This window comes from Bactrocera dorsalis, chromosome 1, assembly GCF_023373825.1.
Source record: "Bactrocera dorsalis isolate Fly_Bdor chromosome 1, ASM2337382v1, whole genome shotgun sequence".
Lineage (NCBI taxonomy): Eukaryota > Metazoa > Arthropoda > Insecta > Diptera > Tephritidae > Bactrocera > Bactrocera dorsalis.
This window is the reverse complement of record NC_064303.1, coordinates 3,899,971-3,918,300: the sequence shown is the minus strand read 5'-3', so window position 1 is coordinate 3,918,300 and position 18,330 is coordinate 3,899,971. Positions and strand designations below refer to the sequence as shown.

The 18,330-nt window shown below is 38.6% G+C and overlaps 2 protein-coding genes and 1 long non-coding RNA gene across 8 annotated transcripts in view; 1 reads left to right on the top strand and 2 right to left on the bottom strand.

Annotated features, from left to right (window-relative positions):
• Positions 1-18,330, top strand: part of LOC105232477 (protein sickie) — a 396,183-nt gene that overhangs the window by 87,149 nt on the left and 290,704 nt on the right. The window lies entirely within an intron of this gene.
• LOC125775851 (uncharacterized) overlaps positions 1-18,330 on the bottom strand; it is an 86,260-nt gene that overhangs the window by 9,844 nt on the left and 58,086 nt on the right. The window lies entirely within an intron of this gene.
• Positions 15,055-17,373, bottom strand: LOC105232397 (uncharacterized). Its single transcript, XM_011214058.4, has 4 exons — positions 17,062-17,373; positions 16,740-16,948; positions 16,384-16,675; positions 15,055-16,315 (listed from the first exon to the last, which is right to left on the bottom strand). The coding sequence occupies exons 1-4, from the start codon at positions 17,371-17,373 to the stop codon at positions 15,137-15,139; spliced, it is 1,992 nt and encodes a 663-aa protein (XP_011212360.3). The 3' UTR covers positions 15,055-15,136.

Below are 18,330 nucleotides of genomic sequence, written 5' to 3'. Positions count from 1 at the left end.
GCTTTAGCTGCTAATCTGATGGTAAGTAACGACTTACCACATTTATGAGTGGCACCACAGCGCGCCGCACGCACCGCACCGGCCACTAAGCGGCTTAGCAAAACTTATGATTAGATATACTAATACGCTAACGCGCACGGGATGTGTGTTTCTTAGCTTTCTCAGCACCGGTGCGATAACTTGTAATAATCTTAACACATTTAAATCGTTGCTTGCAACAATAATAACACACACACTCAAGACGGTTGCCGGGCTACAACTCCCACGCTGCCGGCTGCTGGCGCTTGAGGGCTCATTTCCGCGATTTATCAGCGGCACCCATGGAAAATGCATTTCCCGTGTTGCCGGTCGAGCCATATATACTACGTTACTCGAAGATGTAGTTAAGGAAATTGTACATGATGCAGAGCGGAAGTCATTTGCTTATCTGCGCCACCAAAACCCACCACCGCATCCGCTGAAGAAGAAAATTGGTCGAATTGGTTGCGAAATTGCAATAATTTCTTGTTTGATTACCGCGCGCACAGCACAGAGCAGTGTTGGGAAGCGGGTTAAATGCGCGCAATTATCAAGGGAGCCTTGTAGCACACTCACACAAATACATAACAACAACTACAAATAGCCTTCGTGTCCTGCGTAAGCACTTACATCTGCTGGCACTTCCTCCACTTCTTCAGCGATTGCTTCACGTTGTGTGAAGTGCAACACTTGATTTCTTGCCATTTGCCACTTGCAACGCCAGCACATATACTCGTACAAAAGGGTGTTGTTGCTTTCAGCATTAAAGCATCAACGCACCCTCTACCCATTTACCTTCTCACATGCACACAAACCTACATATGTATTGAGTATATGTGTATGTTCATTTGCGTCGTAAAAACTCTAATCGCTGCGTTGCTGCAAGTGACACCACCATTAACGCGTCGCACAGCGCGCTAACTGCAGTTTTTAGCTTTCCCTTTCCGCCAAGCTGTGCGCTCCTGCTGCTGCTGTCGACCCTTGGGGGCAATCAATCGTTGCCTCGTCGACGTCGTCGCTATTTCCTTGATTCATTTCGGTGTGTGTGGACAAATTTTCGTTGCCTCACCCAAATTGCTTTAGTGCTTTCTTGCGCACTATTCGTGCAACTCTACGGGAAGTTGGGGAAGCAAGTAGCTTGTGAGCGATTGGAAAATATATTTCTATTTTCTTTTAGGAATTTTCACGACTGACGCAAGTGCAGCGAATGGCAGCTGTTCAGGAAATTTCAAGCACTTTAATTTGATTGCTAATATCACGTATGATGCACACATACATATGTATACTCCTAATGCATGTGTGTTGAGCATACTAAATGTATATTTTTTATTGTCGCTGTAGAATTTAATATCACTGAAACAGGTTATTTAGCAATATACTCGCAGTTACAAAAACGTGTCACATGAATTTATATCAGTCACTTTATATATTCATTTTTGCTGATATCATATTGCCGGTTTTGCTATACACTTATTTCCGATGACCCTGTTCAGTTCTAACAATTACTGATTAAATTGTTTTGCCTCTAATGAGATCTTATTTTCGGGAGCAGCTTTTTAATTCTAACAATCAAAGCTTTTTAATTCAAAACCTCTGTTCAAAATGTTTATTGCCTTTCGATACAGCATCTTATATCCAGTGATGTTTTGACAAAAGTTGGTTACTAAATTTCATTCTAATTGAGGTTTTGATTAGCAATAGTAAATCGGTTTAAAAAGCTGGCTTTAAGCCAACTGTTAAATTTAACTTTGATTACTAACTCTTTGATTACAACAAAAATTGTTTGGGATTGCAATGAAATTCTTTATTCCTGAGAAAGTACATTCGATGCCATTGCACGCTTGCGAAGGTCCAGACGATGAACTCAACTTTTGACAGCTTTTAAGCATAAATCGGCCGATGCTTCCGCAATTTCAAGTACGATAACACGTTCACCAAACTTTGTTTTCAGTAAATCTATTGTGACATACGCTGTGTGACTTGTGGTGCCGTTCTGTTGGAACCACATATTGTCCGAGTCCATATCATCCAATTCGGGCCAAAAATATGCGGTTATCATTGAGCGGTAGCGATTCCCATTTTTCCTTTGCTTCAAAATAGGCCTCACTTTCGGCGTTCACCTATTCATTGGACGAAAATATCTTTCTAGCGAGCATTCTTTTGATCTGGAAAAATTAAATAGTCGCTGGGGTTCATATTTGGAGAGTACGATAGATAGGAAGCAGACATTTTCATTTCCTACCATTCCCTATGGATTTTCATTCGTCTTTCAAATTAGCATGCAATTCTCAAACGGTTAATGACATAATTTCAATACATACATATTATATGATACGTGCGTACCATACTGTTCTAAATATCAGGCCAATGTCTTAAGAGGGGCGCACATCTTGTAGTACGACAACTTAAAGAAATGGTTCTGATCAAATTTGGTGGATGATTGTATAGAGAACTATATACGAAACATGTATTTGATAGTGTCGGATCATTTGCTTCGGAGTATCACTCAAGAATATTTGAAACCGTAGTTTAAAACTGTAGATAAATTGATGTAGCTAATTGACTTAACCAAGGGACTTCATTTTAGAAGACTGTAATTCAAAGGATGTTTGATATATAGATTTAAACTTTAGATAGGTTATTTGTAAATGAAACGGAAAATAAAAAACTTATTTTCTTTTAATTTCACAACAGGAGTGCCACTTAATAATTAAAACAATGAGAACGGAGTTTTTAAAAGAATTTTTCCGAAGTTTGTAGTTACCTTTTTCCTCGACGAAATATTGAACTTCCAGTAAGAATAACGACTTACTTTAACTTGATTTTGAAGTTACTCCAAATAATTAGTATTTGAGTCACTCACTGCTGAAACCCCAACTCTATGTAACTCAAACTTTTTTTTGTCAAAATCAATTACAATACTAATACCATCACATATAAGGCGAACTGATGCCTAGTTTTTGCGGCATTAACTAAGTTTATACAGAAATAAACAAAAACATCTCTTAAGACCGCAAACACACGGTAGTTAAGGCCTACTTGGCGCTTAAAATACAAAAATATGATACGCATTATAGTCGACAAGCCATACCGACACGCTACACTGCAGCACGTCACGCATACGCTTAGTTTTAGGCACGCGTGCCGGCTATACCACAAAACATCACCCAGTTGATGTGCGAAACGTCGATTGCATACGAAATTTTAGCGAGCAAAAATTATACACAAAAATTTTGCAAGGGAGGCAGAGTAAGACAATCATTCATTCATTGCATTGCTTAGCAAGATAGGCAAACATGTGGGTTACTGTTTTGTACAGGAAATAGGGTGTCAAATGACAAATGCACGAATCTCTAGTCCGAAATTGAAGTCTTTACTAATGGAACAAGTAATGCAACACTGCTCAAGCATGCAATTACAGTGGGAAAATTGTAGTGTGGTTGTGGGAGGGCAGCAAGAAATGGTAGTATGAGTTGGTGAAATATGAGTGAAAGAGAGAGCATTCAATTTTGCTGTAATAAAAATAATTTTATTTTAGAATTTCGGAAGAGAATTAAGGTAAAATTTGTGTTATTTGTGACCCTGAGATATTAGCCATAATAAATGTCGATGCACCTAAATGTAGGCAAAAAATGTTTTAGTACTCTTTACCTTATAGATTTCGGTATTTCTGCTTGAGGTATATTACGGGTTGTAGCAAAATGTTTATTTGGAATAATATTATAATATTTTGATATATTTGAGACTCCGATATATTTGTAATGATAAAAAATTATGTTCCTAATGTAGGCAACAAAATTGTTGCCTTTACCTTATGGTTTTTAGTATTTCTACTCGAGATATTTTATGAGTCATAACAAAATATATTTGAGAACAGATAGTTATCTCAAAATGTATGCATTTTGTTTAAGATTAACTGTTTAGGGGAAAAATTCATTTTAATTAATAATTAGGAAGTTATTAATGTATGAACAAAAGCAGCATTTATTACCAAAAAAAGTATATTTATACAAATGTACATATCAGCCCAATTAAAAAATGATCAACGCATATAAAAAAGTCTTCGCAGTGCGACATATTCCAGGAACAAGACGTCATATGGCGTACCGACAGCCCGAAAATCGCATTAAACGGAAAGAATTATGTCTTTCAAAGATCATAAAACAAAACAAAAGCACAATTGAATGTCATAAAAAAGAACAACAAACATGCGTAAACACGCCTTTGTTTCGACACGCGTGAGCTACTTAGTGCAAGTCCGCGCGAGCGCACGCTTGCAACAGAAATTATTTGGCATCGGCGCGGTCGTGCGGCATATGTGGCAAGTAGACACACGTTTCAAAGTGCACACTTTACTCCTTACTTTTTTACTTTAGCTGTTGTTGTTGTTGGAGTTGCTGCAGCAGTTATTGGCCCAATAAGCTGTAAAAATTGTCTCGCCAAAAGTTTCCTGCCAGCAGTGGTTGCACAGCACAATTACGTTCAGTGGTGTTGCAGGCGACCTACGCTACCCCTGCCGCTTGCACTGAAATAATCATGAGCAGTCAGTTATTTTGTCATACGCTGACCGCTCGAAGAGTATCCTAAGCTAACCGAGGGTTGCAACGTTGCTTGCTGGAGTATATATGTGTGTATGTGTTGCCCTGCACACGCCGCATATCCACTTGCCGAGTTGACAAATCCTCGCTTTGAGACGCGTGTCTCAGCGCTTGTGCCCCTTTTGTTTCGCCCTGGCGTTCATACACCCCCGCCTGAACTTTTTTGTGTGATTTATGACTGCAATAAAACTGCCGGCGGCTGTAATGCATAAAAGCATTGAGTGCAGGCGTGTGCCTGTGTGTGTGTCTGTTTTTAAAGCACTGACGCTCAGCTCGATTCCTTCAATTGCAACACTGCATTTATTCCTGTGTACAATGTATATACGTGCATTAGCCACACATTTGCATTGATGTATTTCACGCTTCGTTGCATGCTGTTAGGCGCAGCGCAAGGCACTTGCCCACTCACTTACACACTTACTCACTTGCTTGTGAATTCATTCATTCACTCATCCATTCATTCAAGTAATCCATTTGCCACTTTTACTCCGCTGTACCCCGCTTTGCAGTCAAGTGGGTCAGTCGGTTCGTTCAGCTGCGCCATTTATGCAAATTTTTCTAGGCAATTGAGCCAATTGAATGGTGAATCATTGCAGAAAGCGTGCTTTTAAAATGCTCCACCGCAACGCTGTGGCATTTCTATTTACTTTGGCATTGCGCTTTGTTGTCTAAGTGCATATTCAGGGCAGTTAGTGCTTAAATTGACCGGATGTAGGTAATTTTTGCCAGAGAAAGCGAAGAGACTTATAAATTTAAGCATAAATTCAGTGAAAATAGTAGAAGATCTTGACGTCGGCTGCACTGAAGCTATAATACCTTTCACCGAAGCAATTTTTATAGCAAAAAGGGTATAAACAATCTTTAATTTGACTTTGATAGCACAGTTTCTATGACAGCTATAGGCTATAGTAGTCCGATCTCAACAATTTGTTCGGAAATTATAGCGATGCCTTGTGAAATGCTCTCTGCCAGATATCTTGAAGATATCTCTTTAAATGAATAAGTCTTCCCTACAAGAAGTTGATTTTGATAATTCAGTTTGTATGGCAGTTACATATATGATATAGTGGTTTGATATCAACGATTCCTCAAAGTTTACAGCCTTTTAAGGAGAAAAGAAGATGCACACATTTTCAGATTAATACCTCAAAATCTGAGGAACTAGTTCGCATATGTTCAAGAAAAAGACGGATAGTCCAATATGTCTAAATAGACTCAGCTCGTAACGCTGATCATTTATACATACATTCATTTCATAGGGTCTCGGAAGTTTCCTTTTGGGATTTAAAAATTAAATATACACTGTTCAGCATAAAAACATCGAGTAGCTTCATGCCAAAGCTTTAAAAATTCTCTTCGACACACTCCCTCTGCTTGCCTGCATTTCCGCATTGCACTCTCATAATTGCTTCATTCTCTTCGTTTACCTTCTCGCGTTACCAACACCGTCTATATGCGTTCGCTTTAATTAATTCGCGAGCTCGTACGCTTCGCTTCGGGTAATACAAATTGCTTTTTAATTTCATACTTTATTTAAGTCACATTAAATGCGTTATTAACTTCCGCCAATCAGAAATTACCGTTTATATGCATGTGTGTGTGAGCATGTGCCGGTCCTTGCACAGAAATGTTGTTGCATGAAAGCAACCGTAGGACAGGATATGCATTCGGTGACTACCGTTTAATATTGAAAGTTGAAAATAATTATAGATAATGGAGTTGACTACTGATAGTTAAAAAAAATTGAACTCGCTGCCCTGAAAAAAATTAAAAAATGCAATTTCAATTTAAGAAACACTTTTAGTTACCTTTATAAGGAATGATATACATGTTACGAATTTATTACGGAAATTTCGTAATAAGCCACAAATTAAGTGAAACACGACAATATACTTGCCTGCATTCTGGCGCTTCATCTACACTTATGGTAAGGTTTGTAGGCAGTTAGTAATTTTTGTAGGTAGGTAGGCATTTTGAATTTCCGACATTGTAATTTCCACCATTATGATATTACAAAATGTATTTCAGTTTACTAAAGCGAACTTTTAAGGTTCGGCACCTTTTGAATATAAAGGGTGATTTTTTAAGAGCTTGATAACTTTTTTTAAAAAAAAACGCATAAAATTTGCAAAATCTCATCGGTTCTTTATTTGAAACGTTAGATTGGTTCATGACATTTACTTTTTGAAGATAATTTCATTTAAATGTTGACCGCGGCTGCGTCTTAGGTGGTCCATTCGGAAAGTCCAATTTTGGGCAACTTTTTCGAGCATTTCGGCCGGAATAGCCGAATTTCTTCGGAAATGTTGTCTTCCAAAGCTGGAATAGTTGCTGGCTTATTTCTGTAGACTTTAGACTTGACGTAGCCCCACAAAAAATAGTCTAAAGGCGTTAAATCGCATGATCTTGGTGGCCAACTTACGGGTCCATTTCTTGAGATGAATTGTTGTCCGAAGTTTTTCCCTCAAAATGGCCATAGAATCGCGAGCTGTGTGGCATGTAGCGCCATCTTGTTGAAACCACTTGTCAACCAAGTTCAGTTCTTCCATTTTTGGCAACAAAAAGTTTGTTAGCATCGAACGATAGCGATCGCCATTCACCGTAACGTTGCGTCCAACAGCATCTTTGAAAAAATACGGTCCAATGATTCCACCAGCGTACAAACCACACCAAACAGTGCATTTTCGGATGCATGGGCAGTTATTGAACGGCTTGTGGTTGCTATTCCCCCCAAATGCGGCATTTTTGATTATTTACTTAGCCATTAAACCAGAATTGAGCCTCATCGCTTAACAAAATTTTTCCGAAAAAAAAAAAAAAAACCGAACACTGATTTTGGTAATATTACCAAAATCAGTGATCGTTTCTTTTCTTTTTTATCTACAAATTTTGTTCAGCGATGATGCTCATTTATGTTTGAATGGCTACGTAAATAAGCAAAATTGCCGCATTTGGGGTGAAGAGCAACCACAAGCCGTTCAAGAACTGCCCATGCATCCCGAAAAATGCACTGTTTGGTGTGGTTTGTACGCTGGTGGAATCATTGGACCGTATTTTTTCAAAGATGCTGTTGGACGCAACGTTACGGTGAATGGCGATCGCTATCGTTCGATGCTAACAAACTTTTTGTTGCCAAAAATGGAAGAACTGAACTTGGTTGACATGTGGTTTCAACAAGATGGCGCTACATGCCACACAGCTCGCGATTCTATGGCCATTTTGAGGGAAAACTTCGGACAACAATTCATCTCAAGAAATGGACCCGTAAGTTGGCCACCAAGATCATGCGATTTAACGCCTTTAGACTATTTTTTGTGGGGCTACGTCAAGTCTAAAGTCTACAGAAATAAGCCAGCAACTTTTCCAGCTTTGGAAGACAACATTTCCGAAGAAATTCGGGCTATTCCGGCCGAAATGCTCGAAAAAGTTGCCCAAAATTGGACTTTCCGAATGGACCACCTAAGACGCAGCCGCGGTCAACATTTAAATGAAATTATCTTCAAAAAGTAAATGTCATGAACCAATCTAACGTTTCAAATAAAGAACCGATGAGATTTTGCAAATTTTATGCGTTTTTTTTAAAAAAAAAGTTATCAAGCTCTTAAAAAATCACCCTTTAGATTCCAAAAATTATCATTTGTTAAGCCAACATATCCGTTTAAGCAAAATTTACATGTCATTTTCGTAAATAATTAATAAGATATCAGCACCAAACTCGAACAGTACACAACCTCCGTCCGTGCTATACATAAATTTACGTAATGATGTGGGGACAGATGTACACATGTCACTTGGGTCTCCCAGACAAAGCACTAGCAGAGAGGGAGGGCGGCACACAAACTAAAGTATTTCAAGAATTTTGGAACTCAAAAAAATCAAAGTACTCAGTTGTCGGAGTATGCGCTCAAATCTGAAAGAGTGGAACTGTCGTGCGTTTTTTTCTTTGGAAATCGCGTTACGCACCGTTGCACGCGGTGAATTTTCAAAACAAGCAAACAAACACAAACGGAATTGTATGAGAAATTTGTTACAAAAATAAATATAACGCGGCAGCGCGACGGCACGTGTGCGCTTGTCAGTCGGTGACTGCCTGATGCCTGCTGCCTGCGGATACGCAGACACAAGCCACCAAACGGCGAAGGGAAGGCAATGACTGCTGCACTTGCCGCATGCAGATTTTCCCCAATTTTCGTCACATGTTGTTGGCTACGGTCCACAGCGCCAATTAAAAGGAAATAAATAAGAAAAACAAACCTAAATTGAATATAAATAAAAGCGCTCGTGTGGCGCAGGCGAAGCGCTCAACTTTTGAGTGAGAGTTGGGGCAGAAAACTCCACGACGATCGCTTGCGCCTGCAAACGCGCCAACCGCGCGCTCAGTTGCAACGTGAACGCGATCGCATGCGAAGCTAAATTGAATATAAAAATTTTGTGAATCAGACGCTGCAGTGCTCCTTCGCGCTGGTGAAGCATCCGCGACATGAGTCTATTTTTACGCGATCAGTGACGCCGCGCGCATTGCTGTGAAATCAAGCGCGCAGCAGCGAAAAGTGTTTGGAAAATTGAAAAGCGTTGCGTGTTTTGTAAACAAGCGGTCCAACGGCCGAGTCAGCGTGCAATCAACGGGCAACACGCGAGTAAGAGTAAACAGTAGCACTATTTTTCGCTTTGTTGTTGCTTGTTGTGTGTTTAGCTCCGGTGAATGCGTGAAATGCAGTTGCGTGACCGCTGACCGTCTCTAATAGTGAATCCATGTAAACAAAAAAGAATAAAAAAGAAATATTTTATAAGAAGTCTTGCGCTCATCTGCGTTTAATAATTAGTGCTTGTAACGAGCGTCTATAATTGTATTGGTTCTCGATTGCCGCTCCGTGTGTTGGCGTGCGCGCGCGTGTGGGTGGCGGCTGCTCCAATCTTGCTATAAATTTTTCAATTAAAAATGGGTTAATTAAACGCAATTTACGATTTGAATCGCTTGTGTGTTTCCGAGTATATAAAAGTGTATATGTGCGCGTGTTCTAGAGTACATCTCTATTGTGGGTGATTTCACCTAGCAATTGACTTACAAGTGGATCAGTACATGAATTTTGAAGAAATAAGCTTCAATTGCTTTGTGTATATAACGGTATTAGACGGATTTTCAAAGAAAATCAGATGGTTGTGGGTTATGTAAGAGCAAACTTACGACAGACAATGCTCGAGGAGTGTAGAGAGTTCTGTTTGTTAATACACAAAATTGCTTAATAATATGATTTGACGGGATTAATATGGGAATTTATTTTTGCACAAAATCAAAAGTTAGTAATCTGTTGATTAGGAGGGAAAATGGTAATTTGTAAAGAACTTATTACAACAGTTAGTATACTCGAGATAATCTTTATCTATATTTTTGCGGTTTGCGTCACCGCTAATACGTGAAGGATTATGCTTCTTTCAAAGACTTATTTACAGTTCGTTTTAGAACGTGCTTATTTCGTAAGGTCAAGAACAACCTTACATAATTAAATAGGAAGAAAGCCAGATCTGAAAGATGCATCATTCTGAGGTTTGTGTCCCCGCTAACAAGCCAAAGATTATACTTTATTTCAAACACTTATTTATAGTTCGTACCTCAACCTCATATAATCGATCAAAATAGAAGAAAATCCAGGTCTGATAAATGCAACATACTAGGTGATTATTCTATGTGATTTATATCACAGTACCTTAAATTGTCCAAAAATGCATTAATTTACCCTGAATATTTGCTTATATATACTACATATGTATATATCTCAGAGCCCGGTGCTTCTCAATAAATTTTTTCTATTTATTTCATCAAACAATTGATCAGCAGGCTGGTATCCCACATCCTCTCCGGCTTCTCTCTAAGGTCCTGGTCCTTTATTCGTATTAATTTTAATAAAATAATCTTTTTTTCGCCCTAATCAAATTTGGTTCATGACTCCACTAAATTTTCAATGTACGCCCGCATGTAGGCAACGTTTTCCACCTATGTAATAATTTTAACTTAGTGCTCAAAATTTTTACATTTTCATTATGGAAATTCGGATAAAATACATAATAATATTTTCAGCCCATAAGTACTCCTTGATTTTAATCTTAAAAATCATAAATAGTATATGAGATGAATTCTTGAAATATTTGGTAATATGCCTAATAAATTTTTTTTTTTTTACTTTAGCCAACAACCTACCAAAAGCTGTTGTGTCGTAGATTGGCTCAACCCTAACGATATCCAAACTCTTTCAGTCATTTCATACCTTTCTAATATTGTATAAATTTTCCACATCACCTCCAGGCATATGGAATATATCACCTCTTACAATTCTGTCTTATTTAATGCTTCACTTCCTGTGCAAACAAGCGTAACTGTCCCTACTTGGTTTCTGACAGCCTTTCCATCATCTCATCTACAAATCTACTGCTTTCACCTCCAAGGCAAAACGTATAAACATACACATATAAGTTTCATGCAATCACATCCACATTTCTGCTCACATTTGTGAAGGTGTAGTCCTTAATTTCAACTGACTGACTGATTGCCAGCAGCTGATTGCTGATTTTACGTATTGCACTAACACAACCATATTCCTCAGTTTATTTCAGCTTATCAGTTTGTTCGATTTTTCCGTTTTACAAGCTGCTTTCATAATTAAGAAAATAGAAGAGATGGTTTAGTCGTCGATTGCTTGGCTGGTGGTATTTGCGCTGTCCGCTTTGTTTACCTTTCTCTAAGTTGCACCTTCCTGTTAACCTTTTTTTAACTTTATGTGATATTTACCCATTCCAAGCATGTAAGGGCTTAAATATGAAGCTCAGCCTCAGTGTTTTCATAAAAATGCGCTACAACGCTCCCCGGTTTTAGTCAGGCATGGCATATATGAGCGCTATATACACAAACTACTTCCTTAAGGTTCGTTAACCAACTCGTCGTACTCGATTCGCATACTTTTTGCCGCTCCCGGCAACTTAACAACGCCAAGCAAATCTCCTCGCATTTTTTTTTTTGGTTTTTATTTGGTAGTTCCTTCATTTTTTCATTTCCGCCATCACTTCCTTGTATTGTTATGCACATGCTGATGCCAATAAAGCCTCACGTATCTCGGATTTCGAGGCTCAATCGCCCACTACAATCGTATATGAATACATACTTATATATATTTTTTGTATGTGTAAGGCGGAAGTTTGATTCGGCTGCTGTTGCTTCGGGAAATCACCTTCGAGCATCCTTGCAACGGTGTGGGGTATAAATTAAGTGGCAAAAAAAGTATGTATAAACAGCTGTTTCCCCATAACCCCAACGAAATCAGTCGCCCCCTCCAATTGTATTTTTGAACACATTCTGCCAACTACGCCTTTGGCATAATAATTTTGCTATTTGTTTTGCTTGCTCAGCTTTTCTTGTTTAAGAAAGTTGTGAGCGTTTAAGCCAACGCCAAGCCTTGAGCAAAGGCTTATTATATATGGATTCTTTTTTCAGTTGGTAATTAAATTAACGAATATTTCACCAGCGGCTGGCGCTTAACAAACGTGGACAACAAACTTATTAATCGTTTAGCGTATAAATTATGTATAACGGTAACAGCAGGTAAAGGATTGTGAGTGGGGTAGCATATGCCAAGGCGCAAAGGTGGTAATATTTGAGAAAAGTCATTACCAATATGTTGAGTTTTACTTTGCAAGAATATTAATTGTTTTTTTGATATCTAATTATGAATAAGTTGATGAAGAAAGAGTTAAAAAAGAGTTGTAATGTATAATTAGTTGAAAAGTTAAGAACAAATTATGAGATATTTGCAGCTTTCAGGTAGTGAATTAGGAAAGCCTCATACACTAATTTATTGCTAAATAAGGAACAACGGTAACTTCACTGCTTTATCGAAGCCATAATACCCTTACAGGTGCATTTTTTTAAAGGATAAAAGGGTATAAAGGATACTTATTCTATTTTTTTTTGTTTAGTTTGTACGGCCGCTATTTAGTATAGTGGTTCGATCTCACCAAGAGGTTCAGAAATCATAGTAATGCCTTAGATAACAAACTGTGAAAAATTTTATAAGATACCTTAAAAAATAAAAGAGTTTTATACTTTTCAGAGTGTTTCTAACTATAGAAGCAGCTCTCAGCTACGGATTTTTAAGCTTTTAAATAGTGACATGACATACCTAAACCTATTAATATTCCAAAACTTTCTAGAGTCGCTAAAATTTATGTGTGTCCCTTTTCTCTTATATCATCGATCCTTATCGATGCTTAGTGTCCACTTAGAATTATTTTCTTACAAATGAATCTTATTTCACACATAACATCTCATACCATCGTAATAAAATTGCTTATAAATGAATTTACTAATTTGCACATTTACGATGACAAATCGCCACCAGTTAATCGGAGGGTTGTTATCCTCCCTAAACTCACACTGGCACGTTTCCTGGCAGTTTGAGGTTAGAAAAATAGAAAAACTCCACATTTGGCTAGCAAATTTTCATAAATCACACAAAGAACATGAACACAATCTCAACCAACTACATACATAAATATATAAGTCCGTGTGTTGTATATGTGACGGAAATTCGGCTGTTTGTGGTCCCCATCCTGCTGGCGGAAGTCACAAAACTCAATAAAACACAATCAGTCCAGGCAACAAATGGCCATTGATGACCGAGTGAAAGTGAATAAAAGTGACCATACCGTGCGCTTACATAATACTTATACATATGCATATATGTACATATGTAATTCCAACTCCTGCTTAGCAGAAATAATTTTCGGTCAAACATTACGAGTATATTGATTTTTTCTACACATTTATCAGCTCATCGATATTCACTAACGCATCCACTCACATATTTTGTGCGCATAATTTTTGACCCTTAAAATCTTATCTTTTTGCGCTTACATCATTTGCCCAACGCAGTGGCATTGCTTTATCCCTCCCTTCCGCTCGCTTGATTTTGTTTACATCCCTAATATTGGTCGCAGCATTGTACAAGCACTTGTGCCCTTCCATGTTAAGGTCCTGTCGAACACATGTTTCGTCTGGATTTTGTCTTTTATTCGATAATTGCGCATGAAAATGCGTCATCCTGAATTTGATTTGGTTATATTATTTGTCGAAGGTGAACAGCTGTGCTCAATGGAGATTCATTGAGTGGATTTACAAGTGCTTTCTTTCGTGTCTAAATGAGAGGAAAATTTTATTAGTTTGCTGGAATAGGGAGGGTAATGCGAGCTATAGATTGTAGGGCATATATACATACATACATAAATATTAACTATGATGCTGAGTTATTTCAGCTTTTATTTCCACAGGGTTCAAGAGAGTAAATAACTCAAATTATTTATACTTTTTGAGAATCCTCGTGTTTGGATTGTTAAGTTAAGAATTAATTTTAGGTCATTAAAAGTAGAAATTCTCATTTCTTTATGATTGGTTTAATATGAGTGTTATCCTCAGCATTTTCGAAGTGTGTTACGCACTTTTCTTGTTAAGTGTTAAATAACCAAAAGCTACTTTGAAGCCAGACTCCCCGTCTATACGGGCATGGCATCACACCCTAACTTGTTAATAAAGTCTGTACAAGTACAAAACTGGACCAATGGTTCTGTGATTGACAGTTCCAACGCGAAATTTACATATGCACCGACGGACCGAAGGGTGAAATAGGAACAGGGTCAGGCTTCTTCTGTAGTAATCCAAATGCAGAAGGTAGTTTCAAGCTGATTGACCACAATTCAGTATATCAGGCCGAAATTGTGGCAAAACAAAAGGTGCAAAGTGAGCTTCTGCTTTCACCAGGAAGTCTGTATACCTGCTAGTGGACATCCAAGCTGCAATTAAGACTATTCGTAGCGCCCAAGCTTACTCTCACTGCGGTCTTATAGGAATAGAAGGAAATAAAGTGGCAAACGGGGTGGTCCGCTCGGTGACAACTGAAAGCACAATTCTATTAAAGCTGTCCCAAGCCATTCAGTTCTTTCAAGTGTTATTTGAAGACCTAGAGAAACACTCAAGTCTTTGAGCAAAAGTAACACACGGATTGTTGATGTTGGAGAAACTAAAGCGCTTCTATGCCTAGACACACGAGGCTCAATGATGGGCAAACTTTGGCTGCCTGTGACCTGGCGATAATGCGCTTCCCTTTTCAACCAACCAAATAAAATAGTCTCTCACAGTAACCTCAATACAGATTTTAACGCTTTCAAGACTTGAATTCGTTGGTCAACAGTTTCTTTAGCTTAGAACCTGTCGAATCTCAGTGCTTTTTGTCCAACACATGTGGAACGCTTTAAAAAATTAGTAAAATTCTTTGGTTATTTCAGCGGTAAATACTGCATTATCTTTACCCTCGAAGAACACAGTTCAAAAGTAAATATATCAATGATACATAAATTTTATTAAGTTTTAGTCAAATTAAATCAAAATTATGGTTAGAAGACAATAATGCAAAAAAAGGTTAAAATTTTTTAACCTTCTCTTTTTAGCCTTGTTTCCACAGTCCTCTATAAGCTACATTCTAGAGACAAACACACAGCGTTCTCAGCAACTTACTCTGATGCTCTACACAACCAGTAACCTTGTAATCTAAGCGATTCAGTTTTCTCTGATCCAGCAAAACCTTCTGCGCTCCCTTTTTGTACCAAAACGCTGCTTCGAATGCGACATTTTTTAACGAAGTTTCGAATTTTACATAATAGTAGTCGCTCTCCTTTTGACTATTATAGACGCTGTGTAGTGTGTGCGCGCTTAGAACTCCACAAGTGCCGTTGAGCAAGCCGGCCTGCTGTAATAAGCCATTCATATGCGTCAACAGAGCCTTCAGCAGCAAGCTAGACTCATAAGAGTTGCACCACTTGGCAACGAAAGGCTCACAACTGCACCAAAACCAATCAATGCCAGCATCGCTGCAGCTGCGGTTCGCCTTTATTGGTCTGAGTACCGATTGGCAGCTCGCGCAGTCAGTATAGTGTAGCTCCGTGGTGCCTGCACCAAGCGCTAGAGCATGTTGGATGGTTTCGTGCAAGTCCAAGGGACTCACCAAACGGTTACGATTGAGTTCCAAGGCTTGAAACAAAGCCGTATGTTCTCTCCTCCAAGCTTTAGGTAGTGAAATGTAAAGTACCGGTAAACGTTCTTCATAAAATCCGCTATCTAGATTGCTAAGTCGACCGCGTAGCATGCCATTGGCGCTGAGTAATATCACCACATAATTTTCGAGTATCTTAGTGCTTTTCAATAACCTCAAATATTTGACGAATGCGTAATCAATCATTTGCGGTATCACATGCTGCTCGCTAAAACTATTCACCCAAAATATACCTAAACCGCCAAGGCCGGCAAAACTCTGCGCGAAATCGACTGCATAATCCAGCACATAACTGCCTGCGAGCCGCGGTCCCAAGCAATATTCTGGTGTTATATAGAATGTATCGGTTCGCAGACGACGCTCCACTGCCCGCATAAGCGGCTGGAGGTAATAATCCGTTGGTGAATGTTGGAATCTCAGGGTCTCAGTGTTGTCGTCCCTACTATCCGCAGCGTAGGCGGTTGGCATACCCATATTACTGACTTGTTGCCACAGAAAGGGACAGTCGTCGAGCATACCACCTCGCTTACATGCATATACAGTTTCCTGCTGTTGAAGCTGGCGACCCGTTAGAAGCGCCATTAAGTTGGGAAAGGCATCGTAGCCGAGCTGAGTTAAGATGAAAGAAAAAAGTTTCTTTAGTAAGTTTCCTAGTTGAGTTAGCCAACTAAGCCGACCTTATTAAACCCCAACAACTCGTGCCAACGATGATTGTTGTCTTTTAAGTATTTGTATGTTTTTGGCATTCGACGGCGTAAATTAATCTGTGACAAACTATCAAGACCAAAGAGCAATACACCGATTTTAGTGTCGTTTTTTGTCTCTTCGCTGAAATTCCGCTTATGTATGAAGGAAAATGCATCCATGAAAATGATTTTCTTGTCGCCTCGCTGCATACAGTTAACAATAGCGCCAATCACATCGAGTGATAAGAAAAAGTCTTGCTTGAAGATGAAGCAAGGCGTACCACTGAAAATAATGAGAATTTGCTATTATTTACGGACCTGAAGCCGTAATATCCTTAGTACTATACATCAACTTTTCATCACTGGCCTCATTCTTTATCTCTCTGAAACAGCAAGTAAGCCCAGTGCTCTCCTCCTGCAAGTAAAGATCTTTCCATTCCTCATTTATATGCAAATAGTAACGATTGGTTATGTTATCGAACCGCTTAGTGACCAATGGTTTTGTGCATTGTAGTTTAGTTCCACAAATCACATCCGGTGCTTGCAAAGCTGCTAGCTGTAAATATAGTTATTTAGGCATGACATCCTTTACTTAGAGAATATATTCTAATGAATGCAGACTAGCCACTACCAGACGTTTCAGCCTTAAACCTATACAATCGTACTTACATCTGGTGAATAGGGACTTATGCGTGGTATTTTACAAACACTGTCATGCACCACGAAATTCTCATCGGTCGCGCCGAAGTCCATCATCAGATTTAGATCCAACAACTCTCTCGTATCAATAAGCTCTAAATCACTTTTATATCCGGTGCGCATGCGATAACCACAGTAGTATATTATTACAAATAGTAGTATTAGTACTAATACTGAAGGCGTTAGATCGCTTCGTGTTTTAGTTGCTCGTATCGTGTGTGTCATTTTGTAAAAAATTTTACGAAACACATTGCTAACGAATTTCTTCAAAAGTAAAAACATTTTTTTATTACATTTACAATTACAGTTTTGTTATGTAAGAATTTTTGGCGTAAAACAAAAAGCAAAGCTTGAAGTTTCCAAAGCACTTGAGTCTGGAGTTATTCTTTTTGGCTGGTATTGATTAATTTATATATGTGTGTTAAAGTCAACTCTTCTCGAGCTCGGATCGGGATTTAAAAGCTTAACAAAACTTTTTTAAGCGAAGATCGCAAAATTTTTTACCAATATTTCAAATTGGTACAACAGTAACTTCCTCGGTAATTGTGAGCTGTGAGACTAGTTGTCATTTCTAAGGTAATTTCATAATATCACTTTCATAGAAACCCTCGACCCTATTAGCACTATGATAAACATTTACACAAACTTCTCTCGAGAGAAAATAATCACCACTAAAATAACTAACCGAAGATTAAGAACATATAGTAATAATTTGGTGCCAGGTTCGAGCCATAAGTCGGACAGATATGAACCTTCCAACCAAACTCCGGAAGTTTTTGACGAGCCTTCATCGATTAGTGTGGCCCTGTGTTGCCCTCTGGGCATTCTTCCCTCGGTCAAACCTGGCCACCTCTAGGCTATTACTTCCTGCAGACGGTCCAATTATTGACATTAAAGGACCCAATTTAGAGTTTGGTCCTGGGAGGAGCTCATAGTAAATGATTCCCTGTAAATCTCGAAATTCACCACAAGAACTTTTCTATCCGTAAATATTGATTTCGCCTCGTGGAAATTAAATTACATACATAAAAATTAAACGTTTGGTGCAGATTGTGGTATGGTGAAATCATCGGACTTTAGTTCTTCCGAAATGGGCAGAAGATGACGTTACGCAGACGATCTCTATTTCCATCAAGATGGTTCGTCACCTCTTGCTTTATCTAAATATGAACACATTCTAGAAGGCACTCACATCAAAACTTCCGATAGGAAAGGTGTCCTCGCCGAAATTGTAGATTT

Bases quoted from the DNA above. Each gene is read 5' to 3' on its own strand.
- LOC105232397 (XM_011214058.4), bottom strand. From the start codon at position 17,373: ATGTTTTTACTTTTGAAGAAATTCGTTAGCAATGTGTTTCGTAAAATT. The intron at 16,676-16,739 runs GTATAGTACTAA...CATTATTTTCAG, and splicing joins GCCAGTGATGAAAAGTTGAT to TGGTACGCCTTGCTTCATCT. The intron at 16,316-16,383 runs GTCGGCTTAGTT...ATCTTAACTCAG, and splicing joins AGTTGTTGGGGTTTAATAAG to CTCGGCTACGATGCCTTTCC.